The following is a 20,975-nucleotide window of genomic DNA, read 5'->3' as shown; positions in this document are numbered from 1 at the left end:
TGTTTGTCCGTCTGTCCCCAGTGGTGTGCCCAATGTCCGTCTGTCCATCCCCACCCAAATGTCCACCCCAGTGTCCGTCCGTCCGTCTGTCCCCAATGTTCCCCAATGTCTGTCTGTCCGTCCATCCATCCCCAATGTCCCCAGTCCTCAATGTCCATCTGTCCACCCCAATGTCCCCCAGGTGTCCCCAATGTCCCCAATGTCCGTCTGTCCACCCCAATGTCCCCCAATGTCCGTCTGTCTGTCCGTCCGTCCGTCCCCACCTGTCCCCAATGTCCCCAATGTCCATCTGTCCATCTGTCCCCCCCCAATGTCCGTCTGTCCGTCTGTCCGTCCGTCCATCCCCACCTGTCCCCAATGTCCCCAATGTCCATCTGTCCCCCCAATGTCCATCTGTCTGTCCGTCCGTCCGTCCGTCCCCACCTGTCCCCAATGTCCGTCTGTCCGTCTGTCCCCCAGGTGTCCCCAATGTCCCCAATGTCCGTCTGTCCGTCCGTCCGTCCCCACCTGTCCCCAATGTCCGTCTGTCCGTCTGTCCCCCAGGTGTCCCCAATGTCCCCAATGTCCGTCTGTCCGTCCGTCCGTCCCCACCTGTCCCCAGTCCCCAATGTCCATCTGTCCCCAATATCCCCAATGTCTGTCTGTCCCCCCCAATGTCCCCCAATGTCCCCCAATGTCCCCCAATGTCCATCTGTCCATCTGTCCGTCCGTTTGTCCCACCTGTCCCCAGCAGCGCCAGGAGCTGCCCCGGTCCCATCGCGGCTCCTCAAAAAAAAAAAAACCCCAAAAAACCGAAAAAAACCCCCAAAAAAAGCGGAAGTGGGGGTGGGGGGGTGGGGGAGGGGCAGGAAGGAGGTGGGTGGGGGAGGGGCGGGGGTGAGGAAAATTTTGGCGCCGAAAAAGGGCAAAAAAAAAAAAAAAAAAAAAAAAAAAAAGGAAGCGGGGGGAGGGGCGGGGTCTGTCCGTCCGTCCGTCCGTCTGTCTGTCCCGCGGCGGTGATGACGTCACAGGCGCGTGGGAAAGGAGGAAGGAGCCGCTTCCCGTGGGGGGGGGGTGGGGGAGGGGTGAGAAGGGTGGGGCCCTGTCCGTCCGTCCGTCTGTCCGTCCATCTCAATTGTCCATCCGTCCATCTGTCCGTCCATCTGTCCGTCCATCTCAATTGTCCATCCGTCCGTCTGTCCGTCCCGTTTGTTCCCCGTGTCCGTCCATCCGTCCATCCTCTGTGTCCATCTGTCCCTCTGTCCGTACGTCCGTCCGTCCATCTCAATTGTCCGTCTGTCTGTCCGTCTGTCCGTCCGTCTGTCCGTCCGTCTGTCCGTCCATCCGTCCGTCCATCTCGATTGTCCGTCTGTCCGTCCGTTTGTTCCCCGTGTCCGTCCGTCCGTCCATCCGTCCATCCTCTGTGTCCATCTGTCCCTCTGTCCGTCCATCCGTCCCGTTCCCGACTGTCCATCCGTCCACTCCCTGTGTCCGTCTGTCTGTCCTTATCTGTCCGTCCGTCCATCCCCTGTGTCCGTCTGTCCCTTCTCAGCGTCCATCTGTCCGTCCGTCCACTCCCGGTGGTCGCCTCCTGTCCGTCGTCTGTCCGCAAAAATCCCAAAAACCTCCCAAAATCCACCCAAAATCGCTTCGGAGCCCCCAAAAAACCCAAAAAAAACCCCCCAAAATCCCAAAAAAACCCAAAAAAAATCCCCAAAAACCCCCAAAAATTCCACAAAAAATTTTCAAAGTGTCTCCCAAAAATTCCGAAAAAATCCCAAAAAATAATAAAAAAAAAATTCCACAAAAAATCCCGAAAAAAAATCCCCAAAAATTCCTCCAAAAAATCCCCCCAGAAAATCCCCCCAAAAAACCAAAAAAATATCCCCCCAAAAAATCCTAAAATATCCCAAAATAAATCCCCCCAAAAAATCCTCAAACAATCCTCAAAAATCCCTCAAAAAGTCCCAAAAAAATCCTTCAAAAAATCCCCAAAAATCACAAAAAATCCCACAAAAACTCCCCAAAAAATCCCCAGAAAAAGAAAAGAAACCCCAAAAAACACCAAAAAAATCCCACTAGAAAATCCCCCCAAAAAATTCAAAGAAAAATCCCCAAAAAATAAAAAAAAAATCCTCCCAAAAAAATCCCCAAAAAATATCCCCAAAAAAAATCTCCTCAGGAAATCCCCCCAAAAAATAAATAAAAAAAAAAAATCCCAATAAAAACCTCCAAAAAAATCCTCCAGGAAATCCCCCAAAAAAAAATAATAAAAAAAAACAAAAATCCCAAAAAAATCCCAAAAAACGCAAAAAAGAAAAACCAAAAACTCCCCAAAAAATCCCCCCCAAAATAATTTTAAAAACCCCAAAAAAACAAAAATCAAAAAAAATCCTCCAGAAAATCCCCCCAAAAAATTTTAAAAAAAAATCCAAAAAAACCTCCAAAAAAAATCCTCCAGAAATCCCCCCCAAAAAAAAAAAAAAAATCCCAAAAAAAACTCAAAAAAAAAAAAAACCAAACTCAAAAAATCCTCCAGGAAACCCCCCCAAAAAAATTCTCCAAAGTCCCCCCAAAAATAATAAAAACAACCCAAAAAAACTAAAAAAAAAAAAAACTCCAAAAAAAATCCTCCAGAAAATCCCCCAAAAATTCTCCAAAATCCCCCAAAAATAATAAAAAAAAAATCCCCAAAAAACTCAAAAAAAACCCAAACCCTCAAAAAAATCCTCCAAAAAATCCCCCCCAAAAAATCCCCCAAAAATAATAAAAAAATCCCCAAAAAAAAATAATAATAAAAAAAAAAATCTTCCAGAAAATCCTCCCAAAATAATAAAAAAAATCCCCAAAAAACTCAAAAAAAAACCCAAACCCTCAAAAAAAATCCTCCAAAAAATCCCCCCAAAAATTCCCCAAAAATCCCCCCAAAAACCCCCAAACCCCTCCCCCACCCCCCAAACCTCCCTTTACGCCCCTCCCCTCCCCAAACCCCGCCCCTTTTAGCCCCGCCCCCTCCGCCCCAGCCGCATCCCCCTTTGCGCAGCCCCTCCCCTCCCCAAACCCCGCCCCCCCTTTAGCCCCGCCCCCTCCGCCCCAGCCGCAGCCCCCTTTGCGCAGCCCCTCCCCTCCTCCAAACCCCGCCCCCCTTTTAGCCCCGCCCCCCTCCCCCAGCCGCAGCCCCCTTTGCGCAGCCCCTCCCCTCCCCTTTACGCCCCCGCCTCCTTTTAGCCCCGCCCCTCCCCCCAGCCGCAGCCCCCTTTGCGCAGCCGCCTCCCCTCCCCTTTACGCCCCGCCCCCCTTGTAGCCCCGCCCCCCCTCCCCTCAGCCGCAGCCCCCTTTTGCGCAGCCCCCTCCCCCCCCCATTCTCGCCCCTCCCCCCCCGTTCTCGCCCCTCCCCCCCCCGTTCTCGCCCCCTCCCCCCCCCTCCGCAGCCGCAGCCGCCGCCGCAGCCCCCCGGGCCCCGCCCCTCCCCCACCCGCCCCCCCCAAAATCCGCGCCCAAGGGGGGGGTCCCCGGCCCCTCCCCCACCCCCCGCACCCTCCGGGGGGGTCTCCCCTCCCCCACCCCCCCGCCCCCGCGCCCCTCCCCCACCATGAAGGACCGGACCCAGGAGCTCCGCAGCGTGAGCGGGGGGGGGGGGGAGGGGGAATAGGGGGGGGGATGGGGGGGGTCCCGGGGGGGGCTGGGGGGAAGTGGGGGGGGGGGGAATGGTGGGGAGGGGGTCCGGGGGCTTTTGGGGAATTTTTTGGGAATTTTTGGGGCTATTTTGAATTTTTAGGATTTTTTATTTGGATTTTTGGGGGGGGTTTGGGGTCTAGGGGCGATGTTGGGGGAATCTCAGGGGGGGGGTATGGTGGGGAGGGGTCCGGGGGGCTTTGGGGAATTTTTGGGGATTTTTTTGGGATTTTTAAAATATTTTTTATATAATTTTTTTAGGGAATTTTTTGGGTCTGGGGGTGATTTTAGGGGGTCCCGGGGGGGCTGGGGGGAAGTGGAGGGTGGGGAATGGTGGGGAGGGGTCTCAGGAATTATCGAGAATTTTTAGGGATTTTTTCTGATTTTAAAAATATTTTTTATTTAATTTTTTGGGAGGTTTTTGGGGTCTGGGGGTGATTTTAGGGGGTCCCGGGGGGTCTCGGGGGAAGTGGGGGGTGGGGAAGGGTCCGGGGGGCTTTGGGGAATTTTTGGGGATTTTTGGGGATTTTTAAAATATTTTTTCTTTAATTTTTAGGGGATTTTTTGGGGTCTGGGGGCGATTTTGGGGGGGTCTCGGGGGGTTTTGGGGCTGACGAGGGTGGGGAATGGTGGGGAGGGGTCTCGGGAGTTACCGAGAATTTTTGGGGATTTTTTGGAATTTTTAAAATATTTTTTATTTAATTTTTATGGGGTTTTTGGGGTCTGGGGGCGATTTTGGGGGGTCCCGGAGGGGGCTGGTGGGAGTGGGGGAGGGAATGGTGGGGAGGGGTCTCAGGATATATCGAGAATTTTTTGGGATTTTTTGGGATTTTTAAAATATTTTTTATTTAATTTTTGGGGGATTTTTTAGGGTCTGGGGGCGATTTTAGGGGGTCCCCGGGGGGGGCTGGGGGGAAGTGGGGGTGGGGAATGGTGGGGAGGGGTCCGGGGGGCTTTGGGGAATTTTTGGGGATTTTTTTGGGATTTTTAAAATATTTTTATTTAATTTTTTAGGGAATTTTTTGGGTCTGGGGGTGATTTTAGGGGGGTCCCGGGGGGGCTGGGGGGAAGTGGAGGGTGGGGAATGGTGGGGAGGGGTCTCAGAATATATCGAGAATTTTTAGGATTTTTTGGGATTTTTTTAAATATTTTTTCTTTAATTTTTTGGGGGGGTTTTGGGGTCTGGGGGCGATTTTAGGGGGTCCCGGGGGAGGCTGGAGGGAAGTGGGGGGTGGGGAATGGTGGGGAGGGGTCCGGGGGGTTTTGGGAATTTTTGGGGATTTTTTTGGTTTTTTTAAAATATTTTTTATTTAATTTTTTAGGGGGTTTTTGGGGTCTGGGGGCGAATTTAGGGGGATCTAGAGGGGTCTCGGGGGGTGAAGGGGGTGGGGAATGGTGGGGAGGGGTCTCGGGAATTACCGAGAATTTTTGGGGATTTTTTGGCATTTTTAAAAATATTTTTTATTTAATTTTTTGGGGGGTTTTTGGGGTCTGGAGGCGATTTTGGGGGTCCCAGGGGGGGATGGGGGAAATGGGGGGTGGGGAATGGTGGGGAGGGGTCCGGGGGGCTTTGGGGAATTTTTGGGGATTTTTGGGGATTTTTAAAATATTTTTTATTTAATTTTTTGGGGGGGTTTTGGGGTCTGGGGGCGATGTTGGGGGGATCTGGGGGTGGGGAATGGTGGGGAGGGGTCCGGGAGATTTTGGGGAATTTTTGGGGCTTTTTTTGGGATTTTTAAAATATTTTTTATTTAATTTTTTGGGAGATTTTTTGGGTCTGGGGGCGATTTTAGGGTCTCAGTTGGGGTGGGGGATGGGACAGAATTTTAGGGATTTTTGGGGAATTTTTTTGGATTTTTTGGGATTTTTTTGGGAATTTTTTTTTTTTAATTTTTGGGGGGTGTTGGTGGATTTTGGGGTATCTGGGGGGGATTTTTGGGGGGGGAGGATTTTTGGAGATTTTTGGGGGGTCCCGGAGGGGTTTTGGGCTTGGGGTGTGGGGAATTGGGGGAGGGGGCTCCTGGGGGATTTGGGAAATTTTTTGTGAATTTTTGGAAATTTTTGGGAATTTTTTGGTGGGGTTTTGGCTCTGGGGCGATTTAGGGGGAATTTGGGGGATTTTGGGGGGGGTCCGGGGGTCTTTTTGGGGGGGATTTTTGGTGAATTTTTTTTGGTGAATTTTTTTTGGTGAATTTTTTTTTTTGGTGAATTTTTTTGGGGCATTTTTGGGGGGAATTTTGGGGGGTCCGGGGGTCTTTTTGGGGGGATTTTTGGTGAATTTTTTTTTGGTGAATTTTTTTTTGGTGAATTTTTTTTTGGTGAATTTTTTTTTTTTGGTGTTTTTTGGGGCATTTTTGGGGGGAATTTTGGGGGGGTCCAAGGGGTTTTTTGGGGGGATTTTTGGTGAATTTTTTTGGGACATTTTGGGGGGGGGTCCGGGGGGTTTTTTTGGGGGGATTTTTGGTGAAATTTTTTTTTATTTTTGGGGGGAATTTTGGGGGGGTCCGGGGGTTTTGGGGGGATTTTTGGTGAATTTTTTTTTATTTTTGGGGGGAATTTTGGGGGGATTTTAAGATTTTTTTTTGATTTTTAAGATTCCTTTAAGAAGGAATTTTTCAGATTTTAGGGGGAAATTTTGGGGGCGGGGGTTTTTCTCCTTTTGGCCTTTTGGGGCGGGGTTTTCTCCTTTGGGGGGCGGGGTTTTCCTGCTTTGTGGGCGTGGCTTTACCGAGGCCACGCCCCCCGCAGGCCAAGGACAGCGACGATGAGGAGGAGGTGGTGACGGTGGACCGGGATCACTTCATGGACGAGTTCTTTGAGCAGGTGGGACCCCAAAAATCGACTCAGGACCCCCAAAATCGAATTCGGGACCCCCAAAAATGGGTTTGGGACCCCCAAAAACCCCCAGGGACCCCCAAACACTCCCAAAAATGGGGTTGGGACCCCCAAAAATGGGACAGGGATCAATCATGGACGAGTTCTTCGAGCAGGTGGGACCCCAAAAATGGGTCTGGGACCCCAAAAACGGGCTCAGGACCCCCAAAAATGGGTTTGGGACCCCCAAAAATGGGGTTGGGACCCCAAAAATGGGACAGGGACCCCCCAAAATCGGCTCAGGGACCCCCAAAAATAAATTTGGGACCCCCAAAAACGGGCTCGGGACCCCCAAAAATGGGATCAGGACACCCAATAACCCCCAAAATTTCCCCAAATCCCCTAAAAATCCCCCAAAATTACCCCCAAATTCCCCCAAAATTCCCCAAATTCCCCAAATTCCCCCAAATCCCTTAAATCCCCCCAAAATTCCCCCCAAAATTCCCCAAAATGATCCCAAAATCCCCCCCAAATTCTCCCAAATCCCCATAAAACCCCCGAAAATCCCCCCAAAAAAATCCCCAAATTCCCCCAAAAAATCCCCAAATTACCCCAAAAATCCCCAAATTACCCCAAAAATCCCCAAATAACCCCCAAAAAATCCCCAAATTACCCCAAAAATCCCCAAATTTCCCCTAAAAACCCCAAATCACCGAATTTCCCCCAAATTCCCCTCAAACCCTCATAAAACCCCAATAAAATCCCCAAAAATCGCCCCAAAATCCCCAAATTTCCCCCCAAATTTCCCCCAAAATTCCCATTTTTCCCCAATTTTCCCAAATTCGCCCGAATTTGCCCCGATTTGAGGTGGAGGAGATTCGGGGCTGCATCGAGAAACTCTCGGAGGACGTGGAGCAGGTGAAGAAACAGCACAGCGCCATCCTGGCCGCCCCCAACCCCGACGAGAGTGAGAATTAATTAATTATTAATTAATTATTAATTAATTATTAATTGATTAATGGGGTTATTGAATGGTTATTGAGTCATTAATGGGGTTAATGGGGTCACTAAGGAGCAGCACAGCGCCATCCTGGCCGCCCCCAACCCCGACGAGAGTGAGTTATTAATTATTAATTAGCTAATTAACTAACTAATTGGGGTATTGAATGGTTATGGAGTCATTAATGGTCATTAATGGTCATTAATGGGGTTAATGGGGTTATTAAGGAGCAGCACAGCGCCATCCTGGCCGCCCCCAACCCCGACGAGAGTGAGAATTAATTAATTATTAATTAATTAATTGGGTTATTGAGTCATTAATAGTCATTAATGGTCATTAATGGTCATTAATGGGGTTAATGGGGTCACTAAGGAGCAGCACAGCGCCATCCTGGCCGCCCCCAACCCCGACGAGAGTGAGTTAATTAACTAATTAATTAATTATTAATTGATTAATTGGGGTATTGATGGTCATTAATGGTCATTAATGGTCATTAATGGGGTTAATGGGGTCACTAAGGAGCAGCACAGCGCCATCCTGGCCGCCCCCAACCCCGACGAGAGTGAGTTATTAATTAATTAATTAGCTAATTAACTAATTAATTGGGTTATTGAGTCATTAATAGTCATTAATGGTCATTAATGGGGTTAATGGGGTCACTAAGGAGCAGCACAGCGCCATCCTGGCCGCCCCCAACCCCGACGAGAGTGAGTTATTAATTAATTTTATTAATTATTGATTAATTAATTGGGGTATTGAATGGGTATTGAGTCATTAATGGTCATTAATGGGGTTAATGGGGTCACTAAGGAGCAGCACAGCGCCATCCTGGCCGCCCCCAACCCCGACGAGAGTGAGTTAATTAACTAATTAATTAATTATTAATTAATTATTGATTGATTAGTTGGGTTATTGAGTCATTAATGGTCATTAATGGTCACTAATGGGGTTAATGGGGTCACTAAGGAGCAGCACAGCGCCATCCTGGCCGCCCCCAACCCCGACGAGAGTGAGAATTAATTAATTATTGATTAATTAATTGATTAATTGGGGTATTGATGGTCATTAATGGTCATTAATGGTCATTAATGGGGTTAATGGGGTCACTAAGGAGCAGCACAGCGCCATCCTGGCCGCCCCCAACCCCGACAAGAGTGAGAATTAATTAATTATTAATTAATTAATTGGGGTATTGAATGGTTATGGAGTCATTAATGGTCATTAATGGTCATTAATGGGGTTAATGGGGTCACTAAGGAGCAGCACAGCGCCATCCTGGCCGCCCCCAACCCCGACGAGAGTGAGAATTAATTAATTTTATTAATTATTAATTAATTATTAATTAATTAGTTGGGTTATTGTATCATTAATGGTCATTAATGGTCATTAATGGGGTTAATGGGGTCACCAAGGAGCAGCACAGCGCCATCCTGGCCGCCCCCAACCCCGACGAGAGTGAGTTAATTAACTAATTAATTAATTATTAATTAATTGATTGGGTTATTGAGTCATTAATAGTCATTAATGGGTCATTAGTGGTCATTAATGGGGTTAATGGGGTCACTAAGGAGCAGCACAGCGCCATCCTGGCCGCCCCCAACCCCGACGAGAGTGAGTTAATTAATTATTAATTAATTAATTATTGATTGATTAATTGGGTTATTGAATGGTTATTGAGTCATTAATGGTCATTAATGGTCATTAATGGGGTTAATGGGGTCACTAAGGAGCAGCACAGCGCCATCCTGGCCGCCCCCAACCCCGACGAGAGTGAGAATTAATTAATTATTAATTAATTATTAATTGATTAATGGGGTTATTGAATGGTTATTGAGTCATTAATGGGGTTAATGGGGTCACTAAGGAGCAGCACAGCGCCATCCTGGCCGCCCCCAACCCCGACGAGAGTGAGAATTAATTAATTATTAATTAATTATTAATTGATTAATGGGGTTATTGAATGGTTATTGTGTCATTAATGGTCATTAATGGTCATTAATGGGGTTAATGGGGTCACTAAGGAGCAGCACAGCGCCATCCTGGCCGCCCCCAACCCCGACGAGTGTGAGTTAATTAATTAATTTAATTAATTATTGATTGATTAGTTGGGTTATTGGGGTCATTAATGGTCATTAATGGGGTTAATGGGGTCATTAAGGAGCAGCACAGCGCCATCCTGGCCGCCCCCAACCCCGACGAGAGTGAGTTATTAATTAATTAATTAATTATTAATTGATTAATTGGGGTATTGAATGGTTATTGAGTCATTAATGGTCATTAATGGTCATTAATGGGGCTAATGGGGTCACTAAGGAGCAGCACAGCGCCATCCTGGCCGCCCCCAACCCCGACGAGAGTGAGTTAATTAACTAATTAATTAATTATTGATTAATTAATTGGGTTATTGGGGTCATTAGTGGGGTTATTGAATGGTTATTGAGTCATTAATGGTCATTAATGGGTTATTAATGGGGTTAATGGGGTCATCCAGGGGGTCATTGGGTCATTAATGGGGTCAGAGGTCACTGGTCAGTCACCCACCGGTCAGTGGTCACTCACTGGTCACTAATCAGTCATTAATTAATCAGTCATTAATTGATCAGTAACTGGTCAGTGACCAATGAGTGACCGGTCAGTAACTGGTCACTTGGTCACTCATGGTCACTCACTGGTCTGTAACTGGTCAGTGGCCGGTCAGTGAGTGGTCACTCATGGTCACTCACTGGTCACTCACTGGTCACCAATCAGTCATTAGTCACTCATTAATCACTCATTAATCAGTCAGTAACTGGTCAGTGACCAGCCAGTGACCAATCAGTGACTGGTCAGTGACTGGTCAGTGACCGGTCAGTGAGTGGTCACTCACCGGTCACTCAGTGGTCACTAATCAGTCATTAATCAGTCATTAATTGATCAGTAACTGGTCAGTGACCAATCAATGACTGGTCAGTAAGTGGTCAGTGACCGGTCAGTGAGTGGTCACTCATGGTCACTCACTGGTCACCAATCAGTCACTAATAAGTCATTAATCAGTCACTAATCACTCATTAATCACTCATTAATCAGTCAGTAACTGGTCAGTGAGTGGTCAGTAACTGGTCAGTAACTGGTCAGTGACCGGTCAGTGAGTGGTCACTCATGGTCACTCATGGTCACTCACAGTCACTAACCAATCATTAATCACTCATTAATCAGCCATTAATCAGTCAGTAACTGGTCAGTGACCAATCAGTGACCGGTCAGTAACTGGTCAGTGACTGGTCAGTGACTGGTCAGTGGCCGGTCAGTGAGTGGTCACTCAGTGGTCACTCATGGTCACTCGCGGTCACTCACTGGTCACTCAATGGTCATTATTCAATCATTAATCACTCATTAATCAGTCAGTAACTGGTCAGTGACCGGTCAGTAACTGGTCAGTAACTGGTCAGTAACTGGTCAGTAACTGGTCAGTGACCGGTCAGTGAGTGGTCACTCATGGTCATTATTCAATCATTAATCACTCATTAATCAGTCAGTAACTGGTCAGTGACCAATCAGTAGCTGATCAGTGACCGGTCAGTGAGTGGTCACTCACTGGTCACTCACTGGTCACCCAGTGGTTGCTCAATGGTCACTCAATGGTCATTATTCAATCATTAATCACTCATTAATCAGTCAGTAACTGGCCAGTGATCAATCAGTGACCGGTCAGTAACTGGTCAGTGACCGGTCAGTGAGTGGTCACTTGTGGTCACTCACCGGTCACTCACTGGTCACTCAATGGTCATTATCCAATCATTAATCACTCATTAATCAGTCAGTAACTGGTCAGTGACCGGTCAGTGAGTGGTCACTCATGGTCACCAATCAGTCATTAATCAGTCATTAATCAGTCATTAATCACTCATTAATCAGTCAGTGACTGGTCAGTGACCAATGAGTGACCGGTCAGTAACTGGTCAGTGACTGGTCAGTGACTGGTCAGTGACTGGTCAGTGAGTGGTCACTCACCGGTCACTCGCGGTCACTCAGAGACCAAGCAGGAGCTCGAGGACCTCACGGCCGACATCAAGAAGACGGCGAACAAAGTGCGCTCCAAATTGAAAGGTGACCTTTGACCCCTCCCCGAGTGACCGCTGGGTCTGCGGCCGCTGAGTGACCACTGAGTGACCACTGAGTGACCACTGAGTGACCGCTGAGTGACCGCTGAGTGACCGCTGTCCGGCCGCAGCCATCGAGCAGAGCATCGAGCAGGAGGAGGGGCTGAACCGCTCGTCGGCCGACCTGCGGATCCGCAAAACGCAGGTGAGCCTTCATCACCATCATCATCATCATCATCATCATCATCGTCATTGTCCTTCATCTGCCAAACGCAGGTGAGCCTTCGTCGCCTTCATCATCATCGTTGCCATTGACTTTGTCATCATTGTTCATCATCATCATCATCATCATCATCAGCTTCTTCATCATCAGCTTCATCTTCATCATCATCGGCTTCATCATCATCATCATCATCGTTGTGATTGACTTCATCATCGGCCGCGTCATCGTCGTGGCTTCATCGTCATTGACTTCATCGCCATCATCATCATCATCATCATCGTCAGTAGCAGCACTGTATGGGCTCACCTGTCCCTCACCTGTGGGACCTCACCTCTCCATGTCCCACCTGTCCCACCTGTGTGAACTCACCTGTCCCTCACCTGTCCCACCCCTCTCCGTTTCTCACCTGTCCATCCTCACCTCTCTCACCTGTTCCCTCTCACCTGTCCCTCACCTGTGTCTCACCTGTCCATCTCTCACCTGTCTCTCACCTGTCCATGTCCCTCACCTGTCCCACTGGTCCCACCTGTCCCTCACCTGTCCTGTATCTCACCTGTCCATGTCCCACCTGTCCCTCACCTGTCCATGTCCCACCCCTCTCACCTGTCCATCTCTCACCTGTCCCACCTGTCCATATCTCGCCTGTCCCTCACCTGTGTGACCTCACTGGTCCTATATCTCACCTGTCCATGTCCCACCCCTCTCACCTGTCCCATCTCACCTGTCCCACCGGTCCCACCTGTCCCTCACCTGTCCATGTCCCACCTGTCCCTGTCCCTCACCTGTCCCCTCTCACCTGTCCATCCCTCACCTGTCCCCTCTCACCTGTCCCACCTGTCCATCCCTCACCTGTCCCACCTGTCCATTCTCACCTCTCTCACCTGTCCATCCCTCACCTGTCCCTGTCCCTCACCTGTCCCTGTACCCCCTGTGTGATCTCACCTGTCCCCCCTCACCTGTCCATGTCCCACCTGTCCATCCCTCACCTGTCTCACCTGTCCCTCACCTGTCCCTGTCCCTCACCTGTCCCACCTGTCCATCCCTCACCTGTCCCTCACCTGTCCTATATCTCACTGGTCCCACCTGTCCCTCACCTGTCCCACCTGTCCCTGTCCCTCACCTGTCCCCTCTCACCTGTCCCTGTCCCTCACCTGTCCGTGTCCCTCACCTGTCCCTCCCTCACCTGTCCCTGTCTCTCACCTGTCCGTTTCCCACCTGTCCCTGTCCCCTCTCACCTGTCCCACCTGTCCGTGTCCCCCCAGCACTCGACGCTGTCCCGCAAGTTCGTGGAGGTGATGACCGAGTACAACGCGACGCAGTCCAAGTACCGGGACCGCTGCAAGGACCGGATCCAGAGGCAGCTGGAGATCAGTGAGGGTCACTCAGTGGTCATCTGGTCACTCTGAGTGACCACTGGGGTCATTGGTCATCATTGGTCATCGTGGGTCATTGTGGGTTACCAGGGAATGGGCATGGACAGAGCGGTCACTGGCACTGACCGCTGCAAGGACCGGATCCAACGGCAGCTCGAGATCAGTGAGGGTCACTCAGTGGTCATCTGGTCACTCTGAGTGACCACTGGGGTCATTGGTCATCGTGGGTCATTGTGGGTTACCAGGGAATGGGGATGGACAGAGCGGTCACTGGCACTGACCGCTGCAAGGACAGAATCCAGCGGCAGCTCGAGATCAGTGAGGGTCACTCAGTGGTCATCTGGTCACTCAATGGTCATCTGGGGTCATTGGTCATCGTGGGTCATTGTGGGTTATCAGGGAATGGGGATGGAATGAGTGGTCAGTGTCAGTGACCGCTGCAAGGACCGCATCCAGAGACAGCTCAAGATCAGTACGGACACACTGACCGCTGCTCTGGTCACTCTGAGTGACCACTGGGGTCATCTGGGGTCATTGATCATCGTGGGTCATTGGGGATGGGGATGGACAGAGCGGTCACTGACACTGACCGCTGCAAGGACCGCATCCAGCGGCAGCTCGAGATCAGTACGGACACACTGACCGCTGCTCTGGTCACTCAATGGTCATCTGGGGTCATCTGGGGTCATTGGTCATCATTGGTCATCATTGGTCATTGTGGGTTACCAGGGAATGGGGATGGACAGAGCGGTCACTGGCACTGACCGCTGCAAGGACCGCATCCAGAGACAGCTCGAGATCAGTGAGGGTCACTCAGTGGTCATCTGGTCACTCAATGGTCATCTGGGGTCATCTGGGGTCATTGGTCATCGTGGGTCATTGTGGGTTACCAGGGAATGGGGATGGACAGAGCGGTCACTGGCACTGACCACTGCAAGGACCGCATCCAGAGACAGCTGGAGATCAGTACGGACACACTGACCGTTGCTCTGGTCACTCTGAGTGACCACTGGGGTCATTGGTCATCATTGGTCATCGTGGGTCATTGTGGGTTATCAGGGAATGGGGATGGACAGAGTGGTCAGTGTCAGTGACCGCTGCAAGGACCGCATCCAGCGGCAGCTCGAGATCAGTACGGACACTGACCACTGGTCACTCTGAGTGACCACTGGGGTCATCTGGGGTCATTGGTCATCATTGGTCATTGGGGAATGGGGATGGACAGAGCGGTCAGTGTCAGTGACCGCTGCAAGGACCGCATCCAGCGGCAGCTCGAGATCAGTGAGGGTCATCTGGTCACTCTGAGTGACCACTGGGGTCATCTGGGGTCATTGGTCATTGTGGGTTATCAGGGAATGGGGATGGACAGAGCGGTCACTGACACTGACCACTGCAAGGACCGCATCCAGAGACAGCTGGAGATCAGTACGGACACACTGACCGTTGCTCTGGTCACTCTGAGTGACCACTGGGGTCATTGATCATCACTGGTCATCATTGGTCATTGTGGGTTATCAGGGAATGGGGACGGACAGAGCGGTCAGTGTCACTGACCGCTGCAAGGACGGCATCCAGAGACAGCTGGAGATCAGTACGGACACACTGACCACTGCTCTGGTCACTCAATGGTCATCTGGGGTCATTGGTCATAGTGGGTCATCACTGGTCATCATTGGTCATTGGGGAATGGGGATGGACAGAGCGGTCACTGACACTGACCGCTGCAAGGACGGCATCCAGAGACAGCTGGAGATCAGTGAGGGTCACTCTGGGGTCATCTGGGGTCACTGACCACTGCTGTGGTCACTCTGGGGTCACTCAGGGGTCACTGACCACTGCTCTGGTCACTCAGCGGTCACTCTCCCGCAGCCGGCCGGACCACGACCAACGAGGAGCTGGAGGACATGCTGGAGAGCGGCAAGCTGGCCATCTTCACGGACGACGTGAGTGACCACTGACCAGAGTGACCACCAGGGTCAATGGGGCCATGGGGAGTGACCAGTGGTCACTGGGGTCACTGTGGTCACTGGGGTCACGGCCATGCTGGAGAGCGGGAAGCTGGCCATCTTCACGGACGACGTGAGTGACCACTGACCAGAGTGACCACCAGGGTCACTGGGGTCAATGGGGTCATGGGGAGTGACCAGTGGTCACTGGGGTCACTGTGGTCACTGGGGTCACGGCCATGCTGGAGAGCGGCAAGCTGGCCATCTTCACGGACGACGTGAGTGACCACTGACCAGAGTGACCACCACGGCCACCAGGGTCACTGGGAGGGACTGGGAGTGACCAGTGGTCAGTTGGGGTCCCTGGGAGTAACCAGGGGTCACTGGGGCTACTGGAGACACCAGGTGACCAGTGAGTGACCACCTGAAGATCCTGGGTGGCCACCAGGTAATTTATGGTGACCACCAGGTGACCACCTGAAGGTCTCTGATGACCACCTGGAGATCCCTGATGACCACCAAGGGATTTATGGTGACCACCAGGTGGTTTCTGGTGACCAGCTGGACATCCTGGGTGACCACCGGGTGACCACCTGGAGATCTCTGGGTCACCACCAGGTGATTTATGGTGACCACCTGAAGGTCCCCAGCACCAGGTGACCACCAAGTGACCACCAGGAGATCACTGGTGACCACCTGGAGATTTATGGTGACCACCAGGTGACCACCAGAACCCCTTGGAGATACCTGGTGACCACCTGAAGGTCTCTGATGACCACCAGGTGACCCCTGGAACCACCTGGAGATCTCTGGTGACCACCAGGGGATTTATGGTGACCACCAGAACCACTTGGAGATACCTGGTGACCACCTGGAGATCTCTGATGACCACCTGGAGATCTCTGAGACCAGCTGACCACCAGGTGACCACCAAGTGACCACCTGGAGATCACTGGTGACCACCAGGTGACCACCAGAACCCCTTGGAGATACCTGGTGACCACCTGGAGATCTCTGGTGGCCACCAGGTGACCTCTGGAACCACCTGGCGATCTCTGGGCCCAGCTGACCACCAGCTGACCACCAGGTGACCACCAGGTGACCACCAGGTGACCCCGCTGACCGCTGTGTCCCCCCGCAGATCAAGATGGACTCGCAGATGACCAAGCAGGCGCTGAACGAGATCGAGACGCGGCACAACGAGATCATCAAGCTGGAGACGAGCATCCGCGAGCTGCACGACATGTTCGTGGACATGGCCATGCTGGTGGAGAGCCAGGCGAGTGACCACTGAGTGACCCTGAGTGACCAATGGTCATTGGGATGGGTTATGGGTCATTGGGATCCATCAATGGTCATTGGGATCCATCAATGGTCATTGGTCAGTGGCCAAAGGGCATCCGCGAGCTGCACGACATGTTCGTGGACATGGCCATGCTGGTGGAGAGCCAGGCGAGTGACCACTGAGTGACCCTGAGTGACCAATGGTCATTGGGATGGGTTATGGGTCATTGGGATCCATCAATGGTCATTGGGATCCATCAATGGTCATTGGTCAGTGGCCAAAGGGCATCCGCGAGCTGCACGACATGTTCGTGGACATGGCCATGCTGGTGGAGAGCCAGGCGAGTGACCCCGAGTGACCACTGAGTGACCACTGGTCATTGGGATGGGTTACGGGTCATTGGGATGGGTTACCGGTCATTGGGATCCATCAATGGTCATTGGTCAGTGGCCAAAGGGCATCCGCGAGCTGCACGACATGTTCGTGGACATGGCCATGCTGGTGGAGAGCCAGGCGAGTGACCGCTGAGTGACCACTGAGTGACCAGTGGTCATTGGGATGGGTTACGGGTCATTGGGATGAGTTATGGGTCATTGGGATCCATCAGTGGTCATTGGGATCCATCAATGGTCATCGAGAGTGACCACAGGTCATTGGGAGTGGTTAGAGGTCATTGGGAGAGACCACTGGTGACCATCACTGACCAGTGGTCACTCTGGCTGACCAGTGGTCACTCTCTGGCCGCAGGGGGAGATGATTGACCGCATCGAGTACAACGTGGAGCACTCGGTGCTCACTGACCAATGGTGACCAATGGTGACCAATGGTGATCAATGGTGACTGTTACTGATCAATGGTCACTCTGGGTGGTCAGTGGTCACTCTGGGTGGTCAGTGGTCACTCTCTGGCCGCAGGGGGAGATGATTGACCGCATCGAGTACAACGTGGAGCACTCGGTGCTCACTGACCAATGGTGACCCATGGTGACCAATGGTGACCGTGGCTGATCAATGGTCACTCTGGGTGGTCAGTGGTCACTCTGGCTGACCATGGCTGACCAGTGGTCACTCTAACTGACCAGGGGGAGATGATTGACCGCATCGAGTACAACGTGGAGCACTCGGTGCTCACTGACCAATGGTGACCCATGGTGACCATCACTGATCAATGGTCACTCTGGGTGGTCAGCGGTCACTCCGGGTGGTCAGTGGTCACTCTCTGGCCGCAGGGGGAGATGATTGACCGCATCGAGTACAACGTGGAGCACTCGGTGCTCACTGACCCATGGTGACCCATGGTGACCCATGGTGACTGTTACTGATCAGTGGTCACTCTGGGTGGTCAGTGGTCACTCTGGGTGGTCAGTGGTCACTCTCTGGCCGCAGGGGGAGATGATTGACCGCATCGAGTACAACGTGGAGCACTCGGTGCTCACTGACCAATGGTGACCCATGGTGACCAATGGTGACCAATGGTGACCGTTACTGATCAGTGGTCACTCTGGGTGGTCAGTGGTCACTCTGGCTGACCGGTGGTCACTCTAACTGACCAGGGGGAGATGATTGACCGCATCGAGTACAACGTGGAGCACTCCGTGGATTACGTCGAGCGCGCCGTGTCCGACACCAAGAAAGCCGTCAAGTACCAGAGCAAGGCCCGGAGGGTCAGTGGGGACACTGGGATATACTGGGATAAACTGGGATAAACTGGGATGGACTGGGATGGTCAGTGGGGACACTGGGAGGGACTGGGATGGACTGGGGGATACTGGGATGGACTGGGATGGACTGGGAGGGACTGGGAGGGACTGGGAGGGACTGGGATGGTCAATGGGGACACTGGGGTGGACTGGGATGGACTGGGATAAACTGGGAGGGTCAGTGGGGACACTGGGATGGACTGGGGGATACTGGGATGGACTGGGAGGGACTGGGATGGACTGGGATGGTCAGTGGGGACACTGGGATGGACTGGGATAAACTGGGATGGACTGGGATAAGCTGGGTTATACTGGGAGGGACTGGGATGGACTGGGAATGAACTGGGGTAAACTGGGTTATACTGGGATGGACTGGGATGGTCAGTGGGGACACTGGGGATAAACTGGGTTATACTGGGATAAACTGGGATGGACTGGGATGGACTGGGATGGACTGGGATGGTCAGTGGGGACACTGGGGATAAACTGGGATATACTGGGATGGACTGGGATGGACTGGGAGGGTTATACTGGGATATACTGGGGTATACTGGGATATACTGGGAGGGACTGGGAGGAGATTGGGAGTGACTGGGTTATACTGGTTTATACTGGGAGGGGTTGGGAGGGGTCTGGGAGGGTCAGTGGTTTATACTGGTGTATACTGGTCTATGCTGGTTTGTACTGGTTTGTACTGGGAGGGGGTGGGGGAGGGGTCGGTGACGTTCCGCTGTTCTCTCTCCCCTCCCCCGCTGCCGGGACGCCCCAAAATTCCCCAAAATTCCCCAAAATTCACCGAATTCCATCGAATTCCATCGGCATTTATCGAAATTCACTGAAATGAATGAAAAACCATCAAAATTCATTGAAATTTGCTGAATTCCATCCAAAATCTGTTGAATTTCATGGAAATTCATCGAAATGCATTGAAATTAATTTCAATTTGCCGAAATTCATCCATAATCCACCGAAATTCATCGGAATTCGTCACAACCCACGCAAAATCCACCCAAATCCATCAAAACCCATCGGATTCATTAAAAAACCCATCAAAATGCAACCAAAATCCTCCAAAATTCACCTCATTTACCCCAAATCCACCGAAACCCATCCGAACCCACCGAAACCCACTGAAACTCACCAAAAAATCACCCGAATTTACCAAACACCCCAAATCCCGTAAATCCCACCCAAAATCCCCCAAAAATCCCTAAAAAATCCCCAAAAAATTCCTGAAAAATCCCCCAAAAAAATCCCAAAAAATCCCCCCAAAATTCCCGAAAAATCCCCAAAAAATCCCCCAAAAATCCCCCAAAAATCCCCGAAAAATCCCCAAAAAATCCCAAAAAAATCCCAAAAAATCCCCAAAATTCCCCAACGCCCCAAATGTCCCGAATTGCCCCGATTTGGCCCCAAACGCGGCGCCGGAGCAGAAGAAGATCATGATCATCATCTGCTGCGTGGTGCTGGGCGTGGTCCTGGCCTCCTCCATCGGGGGCACCTTGGGCCTCTGAGGCCCCGCCCCCTTCCCCAGGCCCCGCCCCCTCGCCCCGGCCCCGCCCCCTCGCGCCCCTTCTCCCCGATAATCCCGTTAATTAATCAACCAACCAATCAACCGCATCGATCGCGAATAAATTAACGAGTTAACGAATTGCCAACGGACGAACCAGCACGTGGTGGTCCCGTCACCGCCGGCCACGCCCCCTTTCAAACGAGGCTCCGCCCCCCCCTCGGGTCGGCAAATCTAAGCTCCGCCCCTTCCTGTTCCTCATTGGTCGTCATCCATCGCGTCATCCCCTGCTGGCCACGCCCACAAATCGGGGTTGGGTTGGGTTGGGTTGAGTTTGTTGAGTTTCATTGGGTTGGGTTGAGTTGAGTTTGGTTGGGTTGGGTTGAGTTGGGTTGGGTTGAGTTGGGTTGAGTTGGGTTGGGTTGGGTTGGGTTAAATTAATTTATGTTGAGTTTCTTGAGTTGGGTTGGGTTGAGTTGAGTTCATTGAGTTTTGTTGGGTTTCATTGGGTTGGGTTCGGTTGAGTTTGTAGAGTTTTGTTGGGTTGGGTTTTGTTGGGTTGGGTTCATTGAGTTGGGTTGGGTTGGGTTGAGTTGGATTGAGTTGGGTTGGGTTTTTTGAGTTGAGTTTCATTGGGTTGAGTTGGGTTGGGTGGACTTGACTCAACTTGAGTTCGTTGGGTTGAGTTGGGTTGGGCTGTGTTGAGTTTTTTGAGTTGGATTTCATTGAGTTGAGTTGGGTTGGGTTGCGTTGGGTTGCGTTGGGTTTCTTGGGTTGGGTTGGGTTGAGTTCATTGAGTTGAGTTGAGTTGGATTAGGTTGGGTTTATGTTCATTGAGTTGAGTTGGATTCCGTTGGGTTGGGTTGGTTTGAGTTGGGTCAGGTTGGGTTCCTTGGGTTGGGTTGAGTTGGGTTGGGTTGGATGGTCTTGACTCAACCTGAGTGTGTTGAGTTGGGTTGGGTTTATGTTCATTGAGTTGGGTTGGGTTGGGTTGGGTTTATGTTCATTGAGTTTCGTTGGGTTTCATTGAGTTGGGTTGGGTGAGGTTGGGTTCCTTGGGTTGGGTTGAGTTAGGTTGGGTTGGGTTGGGTTGAGTTGAGTTGAGTTGGATTGGGTTGGGTTTATGTTCATTGAGTTGGGTTGAGTTGAGTTGGGTTTCATTGGGTTGGGTTGAGTTGTGTTGGGTTCCTTGGGTTGGGTTGGGTTCCTTGGGTTGAGTTGGGTTGGGTTGGTTTGGGTTTATGTTCATTGAGTTGGGTTTCATTGGGTTGGGTTGGGTTGGGTTGGGTTGAGTTCATTGAGTTGAGTTGGGTTGGGTTGGGTTGGGTTTATGTTTATTGAGTTGAGTTGGGTTTCATTGGGTTGGGTTGGGTTGGGTTGAGTTGGGTTGGG

The 20,975-nt window shown here is 51.2% G+C and overlaps 1 protein-coding gene across 5 annotated transcripts; it reads left to right on the top strand.

The window, feature by feature from the left end:
* Positions 1-3,443: 3,443 nt before the first annotated feature.
* On the top strand, positions 3,444-20,116 carry LOC141731602 (syntaxin-1B). Of its 5 annotated transcripts, none has more exons than XM_074557992.1 (10): positions 3,444-3,601; positions 6,403-6,477; positions 7,336-7,435; positions 11,480-11,554; positions 11,679-11,752; positions 13,033-13,141; positions 15,013-15,086; positions 16,231-16,368; positions 17,927-18,037; positions 19,507-20,107. In XM_074557992.1, the coding sequence occupies exons 1-10, from the start codon at positions 3,572-3,574 to the stop codon at positions 19,585-19,587; spliced, it is 867 nt and encodes a 288-aa protein (XP_074414093.1). In that variant the 5' UTR covers positions 3,444-3,571; the 3' UTR covers positions 19,588-20,107. The 5 variants fall into 5 exon arrangements, with proteins under 5 accessions (XP_074414093.1, XP_074414092.1, XP_074414091.1 ...); XM_074557991.1 differs by lacking the exons at positions 3,444-3,601; positions 6,403-6,477 and adding exons at positions 6,521-6,644; positions 13,437-13,461 and having other exon boundaries at positions 13,033-13,116; positions 19,507-20,116; XM_074557990.1 differs by lacking the exons at positions 3,444-3,601; positions 6,403-6,477 and adding exons at positions 6,521-6,644; positions 13,932-13,945 and having other exon boundaries at positions 13,033-13,127; positions 19,507-20,116.
* The last annotated feature ends 859 nt before the right edge of the window (positions 20,117-20,975 follow it).

Source organism: Zonotrichia albicollis, chromosome 24 (assembly GCF_047830755.1).
Source record: "Zonotrichia albicollis isolate bZonAlb1 chromosome 24, bZonAlb1.hap1, whole genome shotgun sequence".
In the NCBI taxonomy this organism is placed as follows: domain Eukaryota; kingdom Metazoa; phylum Chordata; class Aves; order Passeriformes; family Passerellidae; genus Zonotrichia; species Zonotrichia albicollis.
This window is presented reverse-complemented; position numbering and strand designations above follow the sequence as displayed.

Bases quoted from the DNA above. Each gene is read 5' to 3' on its own strand.
- LOC141731602 (XM_074557991.1), top strand. From the start codon at position 6,534: ATGGGTTTGGGACCCCCAAAAACCCCCAGGGACCCCCAAACACTCCCA. The intron at 11,753-13,032 runs GTGAGCCTTCAT...GTGTCCCCCCAG, and splicing joins TGCGGATCCGCAAAACGCAG to CACTCGACGCTGTCCCGCAA. The intron at 16,369-17,926 runs GCGAGTGACCAC...CTAACTGACCAG, and splicing joins CCATGCTGGTGGAGAGCCAG to GGGGAGATGATTGACCGCAT.